The 21775-nt window shown below is 34.2% G+C and overlaps 1 protein-coding gene across 1 annotated transcript in view; it reads left to right on the top strand.

The window, feature by feature from the left end:
* Positions 1–1335: 1335 nt before the first annotated feature.
* The window catches only part of LOC123630643 (putative uncharacterized protein ENSP00000383407), a 41783-nt gene continuing 21343 nt past the window's right edge, over positions 1336–21775 (top strand). The window contains exons 1-2 of the mRNA XM_045540466.1: positions 1336–1359; positions 6902–7030. Of these exons, the coding sequence (XP_045396422.1) occupies positions 1336–1359; positions 6902–7030 (153 nt within the window). The remainder of the gene's footprint in view (positions 1360–6901; positions 7031–21775) is intronic.

Raw genomic sequence — 21775 nt, 5'->3', positions numbered from 1 at the left:
CTTCCCATGGAATCTCTCTCTGGTAGGTTCTGGTACTTTTCCCTTAGAATTACTCCTGATCTATGTTCGTTTATTTTTTTTTTTTTTTTTCATCTAAAACTTTTCTTTCTCTCTGAGGTGATCTGGCAGCTGATATTTCTGGTCAGCCACAAAAGTGTCTTGAACTTGTTGGAGCTTATGTTGTGAAATAGTTTACATTTTTATTGTTTAATTCCATTATTCCATGAAATTTTTGAAGTCCCTCATAGAATTACCATGTGATCCAACAATTTCACTTCTGGATATATACCCAGAAGAACTGAAAACAGGGACTCAAACAAATATTTGTACATCCATGTTCATTATAGCATTATTCACAATAGCTGAAAGATAGAAGCAACCCAAGTGTTTCTCAACAGACATTGGGTAAGCAAAATGTGGCATGTACATAAAATGGGATATTACTCAGCCTTAAAAAGGAAAGAACATCTAGCACATGCTACAATATGGATGCGTCTTGAAAACCTTATGGTAAGTGAAATAAGCCAGTCACAAAAGGATAAATATCTTATGATTCCATTTATATATATATTAGAGTACTCAAATTTATAGAGTCAGAAAGTGGAATGGTAATTGCCAGGGCCTGAGGAGCAGGGGAAATAGGGAATTAGTGTTTAATGGGTAAAGAGTTTCAGTTAAGAAAGGTGAAAATATTCTGGAGATGAATGGTGGTAGTGGTTGCACAACAATGTGAACGTACTTACTGCTACAAAACTGTACCCTTATAATGATTAAAATGGTGCAATTTTATGTTATGTATATTTTGCCACCATAAAAACGTGCTTTTCTTTGTATTTTGTCATGTGAAGAATCAAACATTTTGTTATTAGATACAAGAAGAGAGAGGAATGGGAGGTGGAGAGGAACATAAGATAAAGCCTTGATCTACCATATTTAAAGGGAAGATGGTATTTTAATATTGAAGCATGACATTTTCTTCAGGGTTTACTTCAAATTTTCAATTTAGTTAGCTAGGCCTATGGTTGTTTTCACTGCATTTTCCCTGAAGATTTTAGGAATATCATTGCTACCTTTGAAATCTATTTACACAGATCATGGTAAGTCTCATTCTCTCATTTTATTAGTCAGGATTCTTCATTAATTTAGGAAATTGTTTGTGCAATAAAGACCTATATTATTTGATAATGGTCTCCAAATCCCCTGAATTATGGCAGGGATTTGACTTTGTAATAATCTCCCTTGAGAACTGGCCAAACAGCTGTGGAAGCAAGAGAGAGCAACAGGGGCAATCGTATTCTTTAAAGCACAGCAACAAGGGACTGAAGCCTTATCAAAATGAATCTTTTCTGCATTTCACTGGTAAAGTTTCTTTATTTGCATGGTTTATATTCTCACTTTTATTTTATTATGTAGATAAAAGAAACGAAATTAGTGTATATGCTAAACTTCCTATGAGATGATATTAATACATTTAGCATCTCATAAGAAAGTTCACATCAGAAAGAACAGAGAGAAAGGATGCTTTCATTAAAGTGCTTAAGCCAACTCTATTCAAAGGCAAGTTATTTAAAAAAATATTTATCTACAACAATTACTAGTTATTTAACATTGTGATGCTGAATTTCTAAGTATAATCTTCTGTGAAGAGTATTTGTGAAAAATTATTTTCTTCTATTTGTTATGAGTATGAGAAAAATTTTTGCAAAATATGCAGCCTTTATGTTACTTGCTTTGCTTTGAGACATCCCAGGAATCAAAATTTCTTCTTTGTTGTTTGCGTAATGAATTCCATTCAATGTTGGCTTGGTTAAACTTCCATGGAGACAGTTTTCTGAGGTACACTGCACTGTAAATGCAAGGTACAATAGATTAATCCAGTCCTGGAGATGTGGTTACTCAAGGGTATAAGCACGTCTCAAATTCTTTTTTACATTATTACTTTTTTTTCTTTAGCCCAAAGTGGATCGGTGAAAGTTATCAGGTAGTCATAGATCTAGAAATATTTTATAACTCTAACCTGCAATTGTGACCATCTGCCAATGCTTAAAAATGGATTTCAAAAATAATTTTATTCATTTCTATCTGTGTTTACAGCAGGGCATTATGCCTATTCATTGGTTTTTCAAGATGTCGATGGGGGATCCCTCTCATTTGGGAAAATAAAATGGTCTACTTTTGATGTTTGTTTTCTTTCCAAATTGCAAATAAGATTAACATAAGCAGTAGAGATGGTGCTGACATACGTTGCAATACCTAAACAGGAGGCATTTTAAGCCAAGATAAGGGATTTAATCTTAGAGCATCTTGAAAAATAAAATGCAATTGTGAGTTGTGAGAGGCTGAATCATCGAGTTCGGTTTGCCTATATAGTCCAATTTTCAAAATAACTGCCAGCTCTCAACTTTGCTTTGTTCCATATAAATCTGACTGGAGAAGTCCCATTTCAGGTGATTGAAGTGGTATTGTGCATTCTTTTCAAGTTGATCTAAAAGAGCTATATGTGGTTTATATGAATACACTTACCATGGAAATAGGCAGGGTAGCATCAAAAATGATTGTGTTTTGAAATCAGTTTGAATGGTAATATAATCAGTATGCTAATGTTTCTATAACATAACATGGTTCAGCATAGCATGGCATACGTTTGTAATCCTTCCACTAAAGACATATAACCATATAATGAGTTTGATTGTCTTTCTCTGTGATATACGGAAGGGCGCACATACTCAAAAAGGAGGGCTTTCAAGTCTTGGCTCATAGACTCTACATGACTGTAACTCTTTTCCATCTTTTAAAGTTGTCCTTAAGAAGTTACATACGTGCTCAGAAACATATTTGATTAGACTGAACTGAACCATCATGAATGCTGGACTATTTTGTTGAAACATGCCAAAGTTTATATGCTATAAAATTAATTGATTTAATAAGAAAATGTACACGAAGTACTTCAAAAAAAAAGAAAACTATTTTAGGTGTGTTTTGTTCCTTTTTGTGGAGTAAATAAGTAAAATAATTTAGCATGTGGTTTCTCAACCAGGGTGTTATTACACTCTACTGTACTGTTATGAGCTGTGAAAAAGGGGTGAGATTATAGCTTTTGCCAGGAATTTATGCATAATCCAAAACATATTTTATCTGTGCCTGTAGGAATGTGAACATATGGGACATCACATTTAAGAAAAGAGAATAAAAACCACTGATTTAGTGGAAAGAAAGATTACTGAATTAAAAAAAGGAAAGTGTATGTAAATATATTGACCTTTAAATCTCTGGGAAACATGATCTTAAATATTAAGTATCACATAAAGATTACCACTAAAGAAAGAATGAAAGAGTTAAACATTCTTTTATTTAAGTGTAAGGGGAAATTGTAAATCTTTTAGTAAATGGGATTTTTAAGAGAAATATAAAGGCAGAAACTTAATGAACTACCCGTTTTGAACCAAGGATACTATAAATAATCCATTAAAGGTGATTGCTATTATTTTGGATCTATAAACTTGAAATGGGATCTATCTTTTAAAAGGGAGGAAGAAATACCCTTTTATACATGCCACTCTGACTCCACAATTTTTCTTAGAGTTTTACGTGGCAATGAGGCTTTTAGAAAGCTTGCTCATTTGAAGCAAGGTGATTTTCTTGTTAAGCTCATCATTTAGTTTTTGAGTTTAACATGACTTTGTAACCCATGAGGTTACAAATCAATTATCCTTGTACCATTTCTTCAGTGATTTGAATGCTGTCTCTATCGTTATTTGGATTTTCTATTTTATTCCATTGGTTTATCTCTACCTCTTTCCTTTTACTTGTTCTTTGAAAATGAATTGAAATAATTCTAATGCCAAGTAGATATTTTACTCAGAAGAACACTCTTTGCTTGTCCGTCTTCAAAATTTGGACTTTTTAAATCTTTGCTCTTTTATATAAATTTAGTAAATATTTTCAAATCATGTGAAAATCTTTGATGGGATTTTGATTAAAATGGATTTGAATGTTAAACATCATTTTAAGGGAAAATTGACTTTATTATGGTGTTGTGTCCTCTCATCCACAAACATTTGTAGCTCTTCATTTATTCAATTCTTTCATGGCCTTTAATGATGTTTTATAATTTTCTCTACAAAATTCTTGCACATTTTTGTTAAGTTTATTTGCTAAGGCTTTAAGAATTTTGGCTGTCATTGTAAATATTTTTTCCAAGGTTTTTTTTTTTTTGCTGATTTGTAGATACATTATTCATTCTAGATATATTAATATGAAATAAATAATTTTGCTGAATTAAAAAAGTTCTGGCAGTCCGTGGTTTTCTCAGATTTTCTATGCAAATAATCTATAAATTTTCTTCTTCTTTAGCAATTGTACTATTCGCAACTTCTTTCTCTTCTACAACATTGACAAGCAAGAATGCTATGATTGTAGTCATCTTAGTCATACCTTTAATGCACATGTAATTACTTTTCATTCAGACTTATCAAGATTTTTGTTAAATAACATGAATCAGGTTAAGAAATTTCTATCTTTTCCCAATTTGCTAAGTTTTTTTCCATGTATAAATGTTAAAATTTTTAAATGCCTTAGAATATTTATTGAGATAAACTTTGTAATATTTTAATATACAATTAAATTTTGATACATTCTTACATTCCTATATTAAACCTTGATTGGTAATAATGTATTTTTATATATACTATTAGATTTAATTTTGTTGACATTTTATTCAGGATTTTAAAACTATATTAATAAGTAAAATTTATCCATTGTATTCTTGCATACACAAGAAAATTCCAAAATTTTCTTTTCTAGAATTGCTATTAGTCTTATATTGTCATCTCTCCCCACTTTACCCACCACGCATTTACCTGCATGTTTCTTGTGTTTTCTATTTATCTTTCTATGCTGCGCTTTGGCTGAACTTGTCGACATTTTGTAATTCTCTCTTATGAGAGGGTGAGAGTTCATTTCAATTTTTGATTATTTAATACGGATTTCTGTTATTATATTATTCATTCTCAAGACTTTTTAATTATTTGATTTTTGTTTCTATTTAGTGGTTCCTGTTTCATTTCTGTCTGTTTTGATTTCATCATAAATTATTTATTTTTAACCAGATATTACTTTTTCATTTAGCTCTGTGAAGATCATAAATATTCTTTCTTAAATTATCTCTCCATCTGTTTTATGATTTTAATTTAATCTGGAATGAAATAGTTTTATTTTCAGATTGTCAATTCCGTTGGCTGTCTTTCTCAACATTTGATCTCTTCGTGTGTTTTGGCTAATTTGGAATGACAACTCCCTCTCTCTCTCTCTCTCTCTCTTTCTCTCTCTCTCTCTCTCTTCCCCCAACCCCCACCCTGGCTTCTTCACTTTTCACATTTCTTCATCTACTTGAGGCATAAATCTCAAGTCTCTGTGATGCTTGAATTTAAAACCAGGGCTTACATTTCTTGTCCAGAGTTCTCACTAAAAGCTGATATGTGGTATATTACTGATTTAGCCACTGAACCAGTGGTAATTTATCTCATATCCCACATTGTTGACTGTGTTGTTTAATTTTGCTTTTCTGGCCCATAAGCAATACTCCTAGCAGGTGTTGACAGAATCTTTTTACATCTTCCTTTTATAGCTGTGAGTGTTGCTATAGCCCCTGGATTTCATCATGGAGTTCCCCCTACATGGAGGACATCTACTTCATGCTACCCCACAAAGGCTTAAGATCTGGTCAATGCTGCCTGTTTCTTAATAGGCCCCAAGTTTTGGTTTTACTCACTGCTTTGTGTTTCTGTTAGGTTTTGGGTTTCCCTATATATTTATATATTTTACAGCACCCATATCTTACTTAGGTCTTTATAGTTTTCCCAATAATTTGTCATGTGTTTGGAACAAGATGTACTTAAACTAGAAATTTGCAAAGCACATTGGCTGGAAGTTCTTAAGGTAGACAATGCATTCAATCTTTACTTTGCTTAATAAAATACCTTTTTAAAGATGAGAATAGTTTTAATGCAATATACTACACTACATTTTAAAAATCATTTTAAGAAAGAAGCCTTTCTCATAATCTGGGAGACCTTCATTGATGGCACCATTATCAGCACCATCAGTTACTATGTCTAAAAAGTTTTGATACATTAATTATATATGTCTCTCCTTTAAGATTGCTTCTAGATGATGCCATAAGTCGACCAATTCTGTCTAACAAAGGAAAACAAACACGTCAATTCAGTTAATAAGTCTGTGTCCCAAATACAAGAAAAGTTACAATATAGTTCACAATAGTTTCCAAACTCATACATTTTTAAATTCATTATTCCATAAAATGATGAAACTACATAAACTATATTATTTATTAGCATAAATATTCTAAACATTAATGTTAATCCTTCGACTCTACTTACAAAATACTTTTGCTATTTGAAGGCATACATCATATTCATTTTATCCTTACAGCTCTTCTGTAAGGTGAATGAAACTGCTGTTTTACAATTTAGAAAGCTAAAGTACAGCAGATTGTGTTTCTTATACAAGAATGTGGTACTAATTAAAGACACACATGTGACTAAAAGCTATGTCAAACAGTTTATCAGTGTCTCCAGTAGGGCTTTATTTAGACTTTGAACTTGATGTCTCAATCATGCTTCCTGAGGAATCCCATCATTTTGTTCATGCCTCCCCAACATTTACAATCTGGTTTAAATTCCAGGCTCTATAAGAACTGGTGAGAGTGCCTTTCTTTATGGTGCTATTCCCTGTTGAAAATTAGCATACCATATAACTCTTCATCTCTACGCCCAGGAAAATTTAGATGTGGTACCATATGAAGGTGGAAGATATATTAGGTGCCTTTTCAAGGACAATTGTTATCCTGTTATTTCTTCACTCATAAATCTCTCTATTTTAGGAGGGCTCTATGGATAACTTATATGAACCGATCCCAGAGCAACAAGCTAACCAAGAGAGCATCTCTCGTACAGCCGGTTCTCTCTCTCCCTTTGAAGAGAGTGAACAAGCACACAACAATCTCTTCATGGTGAGTGAGGCAAATGATTTGAATGGATTTCTTCTCTGTCATGTATTTAGAATCACTTGCTCAATAATACTTGTTAATACAGCAAAAATCTGCTATTTTGGAAAGTTTTTCCTTTACTTTTAATTTCTGATTTTCTCTTCATTGTCTCTCTTACGATTTTGGCTTATTAATATGAACCATCATTTATTGAGTATATATTAGGTGATTATACAAGTTAACTCAATATTCAAAGCAACTGCATGACATAAAAATAATTACACATTTCCTATATGAGGAGTGCAGCATTAGTCAATTTCTGTGGTGAAAATACTCCCACCATGCCCAATTTTAACTGATGATTCAACATAGGCTTGCAATATCTGAATATTTAATGATTAATTATCTCAAGTGCTGACTCCAGCACATCACTGGCTGCTTTTAAAGCCTGTGCTCTAACCACTTTACTAAACGGTTTCTTGAATTTATGGAAACACACCATCAGCTTACAAAATGTGAGTGTTACACAATGTAAATGGAAATCATTTTTGTGAATTATCTTTAAAATTACTAGATACAAAGTACTCTGCACTATGCAAAATTGTCCCTGTCCCCATTTAACAGTGCCAGCTATTCTAACTCCTAGTCAATTGCACTGTATTTAAAATATAGTTGACCCCTGTACAACATGAATTTGAATTGCACGAGTTCACTTATACCACAGATTTTTATTCTGCCTCTGCCACCCCTGAGACAGGACGACCAACCTCTCCTCTTCCTTCTCCTTCTCAGCCTATTCAACCCGAAGGCCACAAGGATGAAGATATTTATGATGATCCACTTACACTTAATAAATAATAAACATATTTCTCTTCCTTCTGATTTTCTAAATAACATTTTCTTTTCTCTAGCTTACATTACTATAAGAATACAGTATATAATGTATATAACATACAAAATATGTGTTAATATACTATTTATGTTTCTGGTAAGGCTTCTGGTGAACAATAGGTTACTAGGATTAAGGTTTTGGGGAGTGAAAGTTATACACAAATTTTCGACAACATAGGGGTTCGGCATCCCCTGACCCCTGTGCTGTTCAAAAGTCAACGGTAATTCCATACTAATAAACTTACTTCATTTCTATTGTGGCTTAGGACAATACAAAACAGCCTATGCCTGCTGCAAATAAAGAACTTCATTATACTTATAGATTTATATTACCTCCTGTCCTTCTAATCACACTTTTCCCTGATAGTGATGCAAACAATCAATATTAGCTATCATTTATTCAATCCCTTCTTTTGTGTAAGGCACTACACTAGTTAATGTGTATATGTGAAATAATTATGTTCATTCTTACAGTAATTTTAGAGAGGTTTAGAAATGTTGAGAAAGGTGAATAACTTGTCCACTTAAAAGGAAGATGAGCCAGGATTCTAACCCAGATCTTTTTTACTCTAAGAAAAGATTACAACAAAGCACTTTTAAGTTTTGCACCTACCTTCACACATACCTATTTTGTTCTTTGGGTACATTGAAAACTGCTTATTTTCATAGCTTACAAAACGTTTCTGTTTCCCAGAAGCTTACAGCAACTAGAAAGCAATGTTAATGAACAAGTTCAATAAGTCTCTGTAAAGTAGAAACTAACTCAAAAATATTTTTAAAGCAGTGGAAACTCTTCCTTCAACTCTACACCTTTTTCAATATCCATAGGATGTTGATGTTGGCAGACATGCATAAGAAGAGGCAATAATATATTGTGCACATTTATGTGAGAGAGATAAACCATTTACATAGAGGCTGTCAGTTGACCTTGGAAATGTTTGTAAGCATTTTCACCCTATAATTTAAAAGAAAAATTGGCTAAAAATGTTGAAGATGTTTCCTTAAATATGTAAATTTAATAAGTATGCATGAAAAATAAACAAGTTCAAGGCCAACTAGTTTACTAGAATTTTTTCAAACTTCACTTATCTTGCAAAAGTAGATGAGAATAATAGAAACAGGATTTAAGTTGCTATAGCTCTCTCTCTGTAATATGTTTCAGCCTTTAATTAAAAATATATGCATATATGTATGAATATATATATATATACTGAAAATTTAGCTCAACCATTGAGTCTACCATTTAATTGTTGAATTATACCAATCTTATCAAATTATTATTGATACTTATTATATTCCTTATGAAATCATTTCACAGCTTGGATAAAATGAATTCAGTCTTCTAATAATAAAATTAAAGATTTTAATTATCTGCTTTCTTAGTATCTGTAGTTATTGGTAACAGCTTTCCTGAATTTCCCTCTAAGCCTCTAAAGAATGTATTTTTTTTCCTCCTGGTATTTGCATTTTCTTTCCCCACCTCTAATTTAAGGAAAAGAAGTTTTGAACCAGTCTTGACAGTATCAGAAAAAGATTATCCTATCTGGACTGGTTCTCTAGAAATACTATGAAAATTGCAAAGTTAATAGAGTTATGCAACAAGCTCTCAATCCTCAACTCAAATGTATTTGTAACATTTCCAGAGAAGAGAGGTACTCTCAAAATCTCTAAAACCAATCTGACAACACATCTAGTTATTACAGTGGAAACTATAGCCCATAATAAAAATTCATTTGCCACATGAATTAAAAAGATATCAAAATAAGAGGAAAATTCTTGGCCTTTTTGCTTCCTTTATGAAATATTTTATTGTTTTTTTTCTTTTTTTATTTCAGCATATTATGGGGGTACAATTGTTTAGGTTACATATGTTGCCTTTGCCCCACCCAAGTCAGGTCTTCAAGCATGTCCATCTCCCAGACAGTGCACACAGCACCCATTAGGTGTGAATATACCCATCCCCACCGCCTCCCTCCCACCTGCCCAACCAGATAAATGTAACTACTGACTATACACATAAGTGTTGATCAGTTAATACCAATTTGATGGTGAGTACCTGTGGTGCTTGTTTTTCCATTCTTGTGATACTTCATTTAGTAGAATGGGCTCCTGCTCTCTCCAGGATAATACAAACAGTGCTAGATCACCTTTGTTTTTTGTAGTTGAGTAGAACTCCATGGTATACATATACCACACATTTTATTTACATGTTTATTAGGAATTTTACTATTTGGATAACAAATAGTAGGTAGTTCCATAGATGAATATAAGATCATTCAGAATCTCAAAGGACATGATCGAGTGTAGACCAACTGCACAATTAAGGGTAGTAGAGGTGTTGGTGGTCAAGGTGAAGAAGTTTATTTTGGGGTTTTAAATGAGGAATATCATAAATACCCAGTTTGTATTCTAATTGCAATTTCAGGAAGGGTTAGTAATGGTCCAAAGAAGAATCAATTTAAAAATGGGACTTTATTAAATTTTTAAAAGAAGAATAATAAGTGATTCACTTGTAGTATAATAGCAAAGCCATAGAATTTTGGAGGACTACTGACAAAATACAGTGGGTAAAAGTTTTATAGAGTGAGCAATCATACAAATAAATGTGCTGAAAGAAAATGTAATAACATACTAGCCTAACTAAAGATTGGCTATTCATTATTACATCATTTTAATGTAAGCTGTAACTGCTTGATTCTGTGCCCCCTTATTATGTCTGAAGATAATAATGTATCTTGACTTAGAAAAAGAGTGAGAATGCTATGGTTGGAATGTGTCCTCCAAAGTTCGTGTGTTACAGACTTAATCTCCAGTGCAACAATGTTGAGAAGCGGGACCTTTAAGAGGTGATTAAGTTGTAAGGGCATTAATCATGAAAGGGCACTATCATGAAAGTGGGTTTGTTGTAAGAACAAGTTCGTCTCTCTCTTGCTCTCTCTCTTTTGTCCTCTCTTGCTCTTCTGCCTTTTGCCATGGGATGACACAGTAAGAAGGTCCTCTCTAGATGTAGCAGCCTAATCTTGGACTTCCCAGCTTCCAGAACTGTGAACCAATAAATTTTGTTTGTCGTAAATTACCCAGTCTTGGGCATTTTGTTATAGCAGCACAAAATGGACTAACACAGAGAACACAAAATATTTTTCTCTCTGCCAATTTGGGGTTAACTGAATCAAGCCTGATTTATCTAGTTTGCCATCTGTGTTGACTGAAGTAAGCAAATAATTGTCAATTTTCCACTTCATTTTGTATCTAATAAATTAAATTGATAAGAAATTTGAGGCTTTTCAAAAATATGCTTAAATGTGTGTCAGAGGCAATGTTCTTATTATTTATGTCTTGCATATAGTGGTCATTCAGTAAATATTTGTAAGCTAAATGAATGGGTTAGTGAAGGTTCATTACTCAAGCTATAGAAAGTCTTAATAATGATGGAGAGCCAATGATGCAGTGTCTAAAAGTATGAGCTTTGGAGGTGGACAGATATGAATTCTCATTCTCGCTCTGCCACTTACAAGCTATATGACCTTAGAAGGTTGCTTGAATTCTTGGAACCTCAGTTTCCTTCCACTGTAGAATGAGGAGAATAATCCTTTGTATAAATTCAGCCAACTTCAATTGTGGAGAACAGAATCTACTCCTGCTAATGTAAGCAGGAAAGGTTTAGCACAGAAGTTGGAGAACTATCAGAAGGGCTGATGTTTCATACTCTAGAACAGGGATTTCAAATGACAGCCTGAGGTAGCCTGCAATTGCACTGACTATGAGCTAAGAATGGCTTTTACATTTTAAAAAATTTCTTTGGAAACAAAAACAAAAATAAAGGAAACAATAGAATGCAATAGAAACTGTCTGTTGCCCGTAAATCTAGAATAATTCTATCTGGCTTTTCACGGAAAAAGTTTGTTAACCCCTGCCCTAGACCTTGAAATGGGTCTAGTTCAAATGCAGATGGCAAGTAAGTGTAAAATATATACCATATTTTAAAGACTTCATATCAAAAAATACTGTAAAATAGCTTATTCATAATTTTATATTGATTATTTGTTGAAATAATACTTGAGATATATTAGGTAAAAATGAAATTTCACTCACTTCTTTTAACACGGCCACTAGATGTGGCCTCCACTTTCACATCCCACCTTCCGAATTTCACGGGAATGTCCGTGTTCTGCCAAACATAAATCATGGCTGTTATCCAAGCTTTAAGCATGGAATATGGTTTTCAATTTTCCAGGCTTTGCATAGAGGAATACACACCAGAGGGAAGCTGGGGACATGTTTTTAAGTGTCCAGTGTACTAGGTCCACCACCTTCCCTTCCAGAGTCTTTTAATCCTTATTATATTGGCATCACCATTCTCAAAAAATAAAAACATACAAACAAAAAACAGTGCCCTCTCACCACTGGAATTCTTCACAGTGGGAATGAAGGATGGCTGGCTTTCTGAAGGCAGCTCTCCTTTGTCTCTAGAGAAAATAATTTGTATCATCCCTACCCCAGATTCACAGTTTTATGCTAACATTTCAAATGAGTTGTATATAACAACCCCTCTGCAAAACTTGGGTCTTGTAAAGTGTTAATAAATTAACACTTTTTGGTTTTTTTTTTCAGTTGAGATAGAGAAGGATGACCAAAAAGGCAAGACTATTTAATACCATTGTATTATTAATAGAGAATAAATTATAAACAAAGAGGTGCTACACAAAAGTCTTTGCTGCAGCTTCTGGCAGTCATTCTCAATAGCAGCTGGACTTCAGATCACCTGAAGACACAAACAGGATCCAAACCCCACTTTGTCCCTATTGCATTGCAAAAAACTGGTTACAGCAGCCCTGTTTATTAGAAATATAATGTGACCCACATATTCAATTTTATATATTCTAGTAGTCACTATAAAATTGTTTAAAAATGTGAAATTAACTTTAATAATTAATTGTATTTAAGCCACTACATCCAAACTATTATCATTTCATAAGTCATATAAAATCAGTGAGATATTTTACATTCTTGTTTTTAAACTATTATGAAACTTTGAAATCTGGTGTGTATTTTATACTTAGCACATCTCAATCTAGATGCTGAAGTTTCAATGGCTAAAGTGAAATCAGTCCCAGTGAAATAATAAAACTTGTGGATTTTTTACACATTGTTGGTTTTAAAATTAAAATGAAATTAAATTAAAATTTAGTTCCTAAATTTTATTCAGCCACATATTAAGTGCTCAATAGCAACATGAGGGTACGGATGGCTTCCATATTGGACAAGGTAGGATTGGGGGCTTGAAATTACTGATGGTATTCAGGTGCCAAAGTAACCAGGTAATATCAATTTTCCACTTCATTTAGCGATGTATAGATATTAAATTATAAAAATACATGATAAGGATTTAAGTGTATACTTTTAGAAAGAGCATAGATATGAAAGTATAATAATATTTGATAATAAATATTTAGTTGCATGCTTTTACAAAGAGATAAGGTGGTAGGGAACGGGTGTTTCCCAATGAGGAAGCTGAATTAGTGTCTTGACTGCAGTGACAGATGGAGTCAAGGCTGGAGTTCTGGCTTCCCAAACACTAGTCTTGTTCTTTGGTCTTTACCACAAGTGTGTGTGTGTGTGTGTGTGTGTGTGTGAGAGAGAGAGAGAGAGAGCGAGAGAGAGAGAGAGAGAGAGAGAGAGATTCATGAACATGTAAACATGACTGAGAGAGACTAGGAGAGGGATGAATGGGAGAGTAGGTTTTTGGGAGATGAGAAGTGAGGAGGAGAGAAAACAGTGGGAGAAAGACCTCAACCTTATAATATATGTGCTAAATATAATCTGATACCTAGAGGACATAGCAGAAAAAACTTGGAATGAGCAATGAAGTTAATAGACTTGAATTTTATTTCTGCTCCCAGACTGGGAACGGTATGTCTTTGGAAATGTTATTGAACTTCTCTGACCCTAAGCTTTCTGAGCAATAGAATATGGATAAAAATGTCTATGTCTTGGTTTGTAGTGAGGAGCAAGTGTTATAACACATGCTAAGCACCTGGCATAGTGCATGTTAATGATCATTTCCCTTCCTTCTGCAAACTATCACACTGGGGCAGAGTGATCTTTTAATTTAATACCCTTGATTAAATGACTTTAAGTCAAACTCTCACTTGAGCTTGAATGTCGTTTTAAAATAACTGCTCAAAATAATTTGTAATCAACACTCTTTACCTTAAAAGTATTGATTTTTTTCCAGGCTGGACAAGAAGAAGCAACAGGATTTATTGTTGATGTGCATTAGAAACCTGAGATTTTAATCTCCAGAAATTGCCTCAAACACTAGGTTTAGTGTAATGTTTGCCAATTCAGCCTTAGATTTCTCACCACCTGTAGACAGCTGTAAACAAGAAAATCTATCATAGTGATATTTGCTCATCAGGATTTTCTTTTCCTTTTTAATTTTTTATATACTCACTCATCAACATGCTGCACTGATAAAAAGCACTGGAGAAATCAACTAAATTGTTCCCAGCTACCACATGTTAATGAGAGAGTAATATAGCAGATTCAAGCATAGTTTCAAAGACAAACAATACAGTGCATACCTAACAGTTGGTTAGAGCTCAGCACTAATGAGGCCAAGGTCAAGGGTTTAAGCCCCTTACGGCCAGTTAGTCTTGCTCTATTTCATAGACACTGGCAGCACCTATGACCCCAGCCAGCCGCCATTGATCATTAAGGAGTCTGGGTTGGAGGACAGGAGCCACCAGCACAAAGCCATTACCCGCTATGGGAAGAACAACTCAAAGTAAGAACTACCCTGCTTCATTTGTCCATGAAGATTTTCCTTCACTATAATCAGCCTTAGGCCACCAGGTACAATTCTCATCTTTCAACTTAGGGTAATTTATGGCACAATAATGTGAACATTAAGAAAGAAAACTGAGTTCTCGCCCTGGCTTGGTTACTGAATAGCACTGATTAAGTCATTAACTGATCTGGAACTTAGTTTCCACCTTTATAAAATAAAAGGGTTAGATTAGATGTTTTTTAAGGCCCTTGTAGCTCTAAAATGGTTCCATGAATACATTTGAATACATTTAAGTTTTTTTGGAAGGAAGGTGGTGTCCAACACTAAACACTATTATCTTCTTTTTGGTACTACAAAAGGCAGAATTCTATGATGGCTTCCAAGGAGCCCCATTATATTAGTCAGGGATCTCTAGAGAAGCAGAACTGACAGGTGTGTGCGTGTGTGTGTGTGTGTGTGTGTGTGTGTGTGTGTGTGTGGACAAAGAGCTTCATTTTAAGGAATTGGCCTATGCAATTATGGAAGATAGCAAGTCTGAAATTTGTAGGACAAGCTGGCAGGCAGGAGACCCAGGGAAGAGTTGAGGTTGCAACTGCAGTCTGAAACTGGTCTAGAGGCAAATTCCTTCTTCCTTGGGGCATCACAGCCTTTTTGTCTTAAGGTCTTCAGCTGATTGAATGAGGCCCACCCACATTATGGAGGATGATCTACTTTACTGAAAGTCTAATGATTTAGATTTTAATCTCATCTAAAATATACCTTCACAGTGACATCTAGACTGGTGATTTATTAAATATCTGGGTCGTATGGCTTGGCTGTGGTGACACATAAAATTTACCATCACATCTTCCTTCTGGTATTTATGTCCTTGTATAATCCTCATCCTTAAAGGTGACTTGATTCCAATAGAATATGGCAAGGATGATAGAAAGTCATTTCTGTGATTAGGTTATAAAAGACTTGCTAGCCGACTATCTCTATTGCCTTACTGGCTTGTGCATTATAATGAAGCAAGATGCCATGTGGAAAAGGCACATGGTAAGGAACTGGGAGCAGCATTCAATCTACAGTCAGCAAGAAAGGCCTTCAGCCCAACAGCCTTCATAAAATTGAATGCTTCCAATAATCATCAAATTAGCTTGGAAGAAGATCCTTTCCCCAGCTGAAACTTCAGATGAGATCTTAGACTTTTGGGCCAAAAATTGATTACAACCCTATGAGAGACCATGAAACAGAGAGCCCATCTAATCCATGCCCCTAGTCTTGACCCACAGAAACTATGAGATCATAAATGTGAATTGTTCTAAGCCATTCAGTTTTGGAGTGATTTTTGTACAACCGATAACTAATATAGGAACTAAAATTAATATGGTGAGATACTGATCAGGGTTATTTGAAGATAACCAAATCCATGCTAGATAATTTAAACAGAAAGGAATATACTATAGGCTACAGAGAGGTCAGAATTGTTGGAATCTGAAGACACATACTCTAGGCTTGCAGGAATTACTCTGAGAAGCACCCTACAAATCCAGCCATGTACGAGAGTTGCTGCTGCTACCACAATAAGGAAGTAGCCAAGCCCAGAAGCACCACAGTGGCAGGCTCCAGAGCCACACTGTCTCTGCTGAGATTTGTTATGTTAAAAATTCATGCTCACACCTTGCCTCCCCCGCATGTCAGTCAGTTTTGCATCAGTGTCTTGAGTTGGTATATATGATGGATGGAACCTAAACAACACAGCTTATTACTAGTGACAAGGGAAGTTAGAGGATGCTCTTCCTCCTTCCTTTCTTCTTTCCTCTTCATTCTCCTTCTCTTTTTTTCTTCTGCTCCTCTTCTTCCTCCTTCTTCTACACATTGATTTTAAGAACAATGAATGACACAGATATCTACTTTAGCAAGAAATATGTATACCCCAAATATCTAGAGAGTAACATAAGTGACTATGTGATTAAATTCTTTACTATGGGTATCAAGCCCAACTTCTACAAGAATTTTCACAATGAATTCCAAAAAATCGTATAATATAGTAATCAGGAGCACAGAATTTGAGAGGGTCAAAGATTCAAACATCCCAGATTTGAAATGTACCAGCTATGTGATCTTGGACAAATCCTTTAAACTCTTTAAATCCTTGTTTCATCTCTCATAAAATGAGGAAACTATTTGTTACGTCTTAATCATCATGTGAGAACAAAAAGTGACAATGTATTCCACATTATTAGCAGGATGGCTGGCACAAGGTAAATGATCAATAATAGGTGTTAACTCTAAGAACGTAACTGTGGTTTGTGGTTTAACAGTACACATTTAATGGAAAAGACAAGATTTAAGCTGGGTTTAAAACAAGAAGAACTAGGGTTAAAAATGGTGACAGGGAGGCCATAAAGACATTATTGCACAGTGTCCTAGCACCTTTCACAAAGGGTCTTAAAAAGCACTTAGAGTCTAGTGCTTTATAAATGGATAAATGGACACATTGAAATGTGACATGTCATCTTAGAATAGGTGAGTAATGGAGAAGTCAAAGTAGGTGACTCCCAGGTTGGTATTCTAACCACTTAACTGCATTTCTTACTTGGCTCCAAACTATTATTTAATAAAACTGGGAGTTTTTTGTTCTATCTTATATTAGCATCAGCATTGACATATCTATTAATAGCATAGACACTAAAGGAAGAAAATGAGATTAACAATGGCATCCTATCAGCTAGGTCTTCATCAAGTTATGAATAAGATGAGTCAATATGAGAACAGTGCATGTAATCCTTTTTTTGATTTCCAGATTGTACAATGACTCACAACAAACCAACATATAAAACATAGATTGTGTTCATTAAAAAGATTGCACTTCTCTTTCATTTTTAATCTTTCTCCATTATATTAATATCTATGATCACATAGAGCTATTCTTCTGCCACCAATTCATATATGAACACAGTTTGGTGGTTATCATTATTTGCCTCCTGTAAATAGAAACTTATGTTAAAATAAAATGAAATCAATAGATTAAGGTTAATTATGTTCTATTTTTATTTCCTAGGTTTGTGATACAATTACTAATTGAATCTAATGAAAGTCATGGTTATCTCTTTAATTGCTTTTTTTAAAAAAAAGCTGTAAATCAAAAGTCCATTCCCAATTTAATTTTCTATTGAAAGGTTTTTGTCGTCACTACTAACTTCAGATTGAAATAGTATAGATCAGGAACCATGGATTGTTTTTACTGGAAGGGATTTTAAAGTTTTTGTTTACCAAACTTCATTCCATAGATGTGGACACCTGACCAAGGCTCTGAGAGAGTCCTTGGATCTTGCCCAGTTTAGTAGTATATTTGTGAGAGCAAGCCAGGTTCTGCCATCCTGGTTCAGTGCTGTTCCATTTTAAGTTTGGAATTTGATATTTTTACCCATCTGATTTCCTATCACACTTCTTGTAGGTTTGTTTGGCTTGCTCTTGTTTCATTTGTGGCTATGAGGATTAAATAAGATAATGATACAAGTGGCAGGAAATATTACACTTAATAAACATTAATTGTTCATTTCATTTTTTAAACCCTTGTGTAAATATAATTTCAAAAATCACAACATATTTACAGGTACTTAAGACAGCTCTCTGTTTCAAGAAATCCAGAAGGGAATCTTTTTGAAAAGGAAAAATCTTTTATTATGTAAATAACCATCCCATTTCCATTTTGCCAACCTGGAAATTTATAGTGCTGTGAGAAGAGTTTGTTACTTCAAGATTGATAGAAAGCTCACTTAGCACACAAATGGACAAACGGCAAAGTTCATATGTAATGGATTAGATATTGTCACTGTGCATTCTCCAGGCACCACAAGCTATATGATCTGCCCTGAGATGAGAGACCATGGGCTGTACATTATCCTCTTAGGAAAACCAGAATTCATTATTGTGTAGGGTTGTTACTCCAAAACAGGAACTAGACAGGCTGGCAAGAAAGTCTACTTTTTCCAATGGGATGAGATGACCATTGCTTTTTCTTCTTCATGTTATTCTCATGCGGGGATGAAATTTGTTTTCCCTGAGAACCATAACATTATTACAGTAATATCCTTGGGGGTCTCTAATGTGTAGGGTGTCATCTAAATTCATTAATTCCTGAAGTTCTCACTTTTAATTAAATGATTTGTCATAAATTACTGGACATTCATTGATGATGATTATGGCATCCACAAGACGATTAATGCCTTTAAAACACATCAATGTGCTACCTACACAGTTGTCTTCAAATAGTACTAAATTATTAGTATTAGTGCTCTGAGAAGGGTGTTCTTTCTGAGTTGTTTATTTAGTAGAGACATAGAGTATTATAAGACATTTTTCTCTGCAATTTTGTAGCTGATCTTTCTTCTGGCCAATAATGCTTATTTGTGAAATCTCTGATTTAGATGACAGGTGGATTCTGTACTTATGCAGTCAAGCATAGAAGTAGTATCATGCAGTAGTGAAGACACCATGCAAAAAATTCAAGTTCTGTCACTTACTAGTTATGCCAGCTTAGGCAAGAAGGTTGACTGCTCTGTGTCTCAGTTTAATCATTTTTAAATTGAGCATAGTTGTATCAACCTCATAGGAATGTTGTGAGGATTAAATTAATTACCACATGTAAAGCCTTTAGCACTGTGCTTAATACTGTATGAGTGTTCCACCATTATTATTTTGCAAATGTGTAAAATCAAGAAATTAGAAAAGGAATTTAAACCTTGTTTTTCTTAGCAACTTGCTTGAACCAACTGGGCTCAGATTAGGTACATTTACCAACATTCCCCTTTGCCATGTGATCTGTACCATAACTTAAAAGGCTTCTCCATTAGGGGATTTTCTCCACACATTTGCAGTCAGGTGTATAGGCAAGGCAGAGGAGCTCATGGGTGGTAGGAATCCTTTACATTCGTGATTATTTGTTATCCTGTCACATTAATCTCCTCCTTGTTTTGAGAACAGAGCTGATAGCTGGATACAATTTTTTTCATATCCCTGGTAGCCTTAGGTGTACTGCAAAATTAGTCTACGTTGTCAACTTTGAAGCATCATAATCATCCTCTTTGCCACATGTCTATTAAAATTAAAAAAAGAAACTTCTATCAACTGCCATGCCTTTTTCAAACATCTGAAGGGACTTTGTCAAAAGAGAGGAAACTTAGAAGTATCCAGAAACACACTCATTCAGTTTTGATGTGCAGAAGTATGATTAGAGGACATGTTTGATTAAAATTTCTGTATTCTAATATTAATAAAACCATTTTAGCTATGCAAGTGAATAATCTTGTTCTTGCAAGATAGTGAATTGAACAAAATAAAATTGAATTAGCTTACTTTAGTGGAAAGTTATATGTATGTTATATATATATGTGTGTGCATTTACATTTATGTTCAACTCTTTCCACAATATCAGAATTCTATGTGTGAGAAATAACTTATTAATGAGAAATAACTTCATCTATAAGTATCTTCAATGTATTTAGCATCATGTAAGGATTTTATAGACATTAGCTCATTTAACCTTCAAAGTTAAGAAAATGGAATCAATAGATTCTTGAGATCAACAGTCATTGGAGATAAGTAATTGAGAGAAAGACCACTTCAGTTATAATCCTTTGCATCTAAAACAGTAATGAGGTACAGGAAATGCTACCTCAAAATATGGCACCCTGGCATACTGAGTATCTTAAGCTGAAGAAAATTAAGAAAACTGCAGAAGCAACCCCTTCCCTCCTAAAATGGACCATAGAAACTGAAATTCCCCTTGCCCCTTCCTCCCCTGAAGCAGGATGTGGAAATTAGAATTCCTCTCACCCCTTTTTCCCTGAAGCCTGCCATAAAACCTAGGAAGGTCACTCTCTGAACTTCTTCCCTCCTTCCCTGAAGACCCTCAGGTGACAGGTATTCCACTGTATACTCAGAGGGAAGGAGTGTGATACAGAGAGGCCAAAAAGAATCTGAACACACAGGCTTGCTAAGTCCTCTCCAGTGTATTACCATTAGACATACCCTTTTGTCCTCTAATCATACTTCTACACAACTGTCCATAAATATACACAGTTTTTCCTGGGTCTTTATTGGGTTCTTCATTTCCAAAGGCCCCTGTGCCACATAACATTTTTATTAAATAAATGTGTACCTTTTCTCTTGTTAATCTGTCTTTTGTCATAGGAGTATCAGCCATGAACCTTATGATGGGTGAGGAAAGAAATATTTTCTCCCCTACAATAGTGTCTGGTACATAGTAGGTGCTCAATAAGTTTTTATTGACTGAAATGTGAATGTAGGAAGGAAGGAAGGAATTGTACAATTCCAAGGGAATATATTAGAATTTTACAAAAAGCAACCAACATTTAATCAAGGTAAAGCACTGTAGGCATGACCCTGGATAAGTCAATTTACCATTTTGAGCTTTGTAAATCAAAGATCAGATCACATCAGCTCTATAGTCTTAAAAATTCATTATGGTATTTACACAATCAATTACTGCCAATCAATTTTCTCTGGTGAAGAAACACCTTTAACATTTCCATTAGTTAGGCAAAAACAGCTCCTGACATACTTCATTTTTCCTTTTGACTTTGTGATTTGAAAGTAAGATTTAAAAACCAATCATGCAAGAAACAGGCACATATTAGACTCAACCTCAAAGGACAGTCATCTGTAACCACTGCATGAGAATAGAAATATGGCATTTGATATATAAAATCTATCTCTTGTTTTAAGGCACACATCTTTCTCCATTTCTATTTTTTAAAAATTTGACCTAATTTCATAGTTATATGGAAATGGTTTACTCCTGGAGCCTATCCTTATTCACATTAAAAATAACACAGGTTGGACATATTCCTTACTTTCTGTTGGTCCATTTATAATACTTTACCTACATTTCATTTCTTATTTTCCCAACAATTGCCAGGGGTAAAAATTAAATTAAGACACAAACTCCCTAGTGAATGAAAGGTAGACCAATGATTTGTGCTTGATTTAGGGGATAATGAAATGAAGGCTAACAAGAGTAAGTTTTACATGGTATTTATGGCACATGTCAAATTAATGGACTAGACAGAATTATTTCA

This window comes from Lemur catta, chromosome 1, assembly GCF_020740605.2.
Source record: "Lemur catta isolate mLemCat1 chromosome 1, mLemCat1.pri, whole genome shotgun sequence".
NCBI classification, from domain to species: Eukaryota; Metazoa; Chordata; class Mammalia; order Primates; family Lemuridae; genus Lemur; species Lemur catta.
This window is presented reverse-complemented; position numbering and strand designations above follow the sequence as displayed.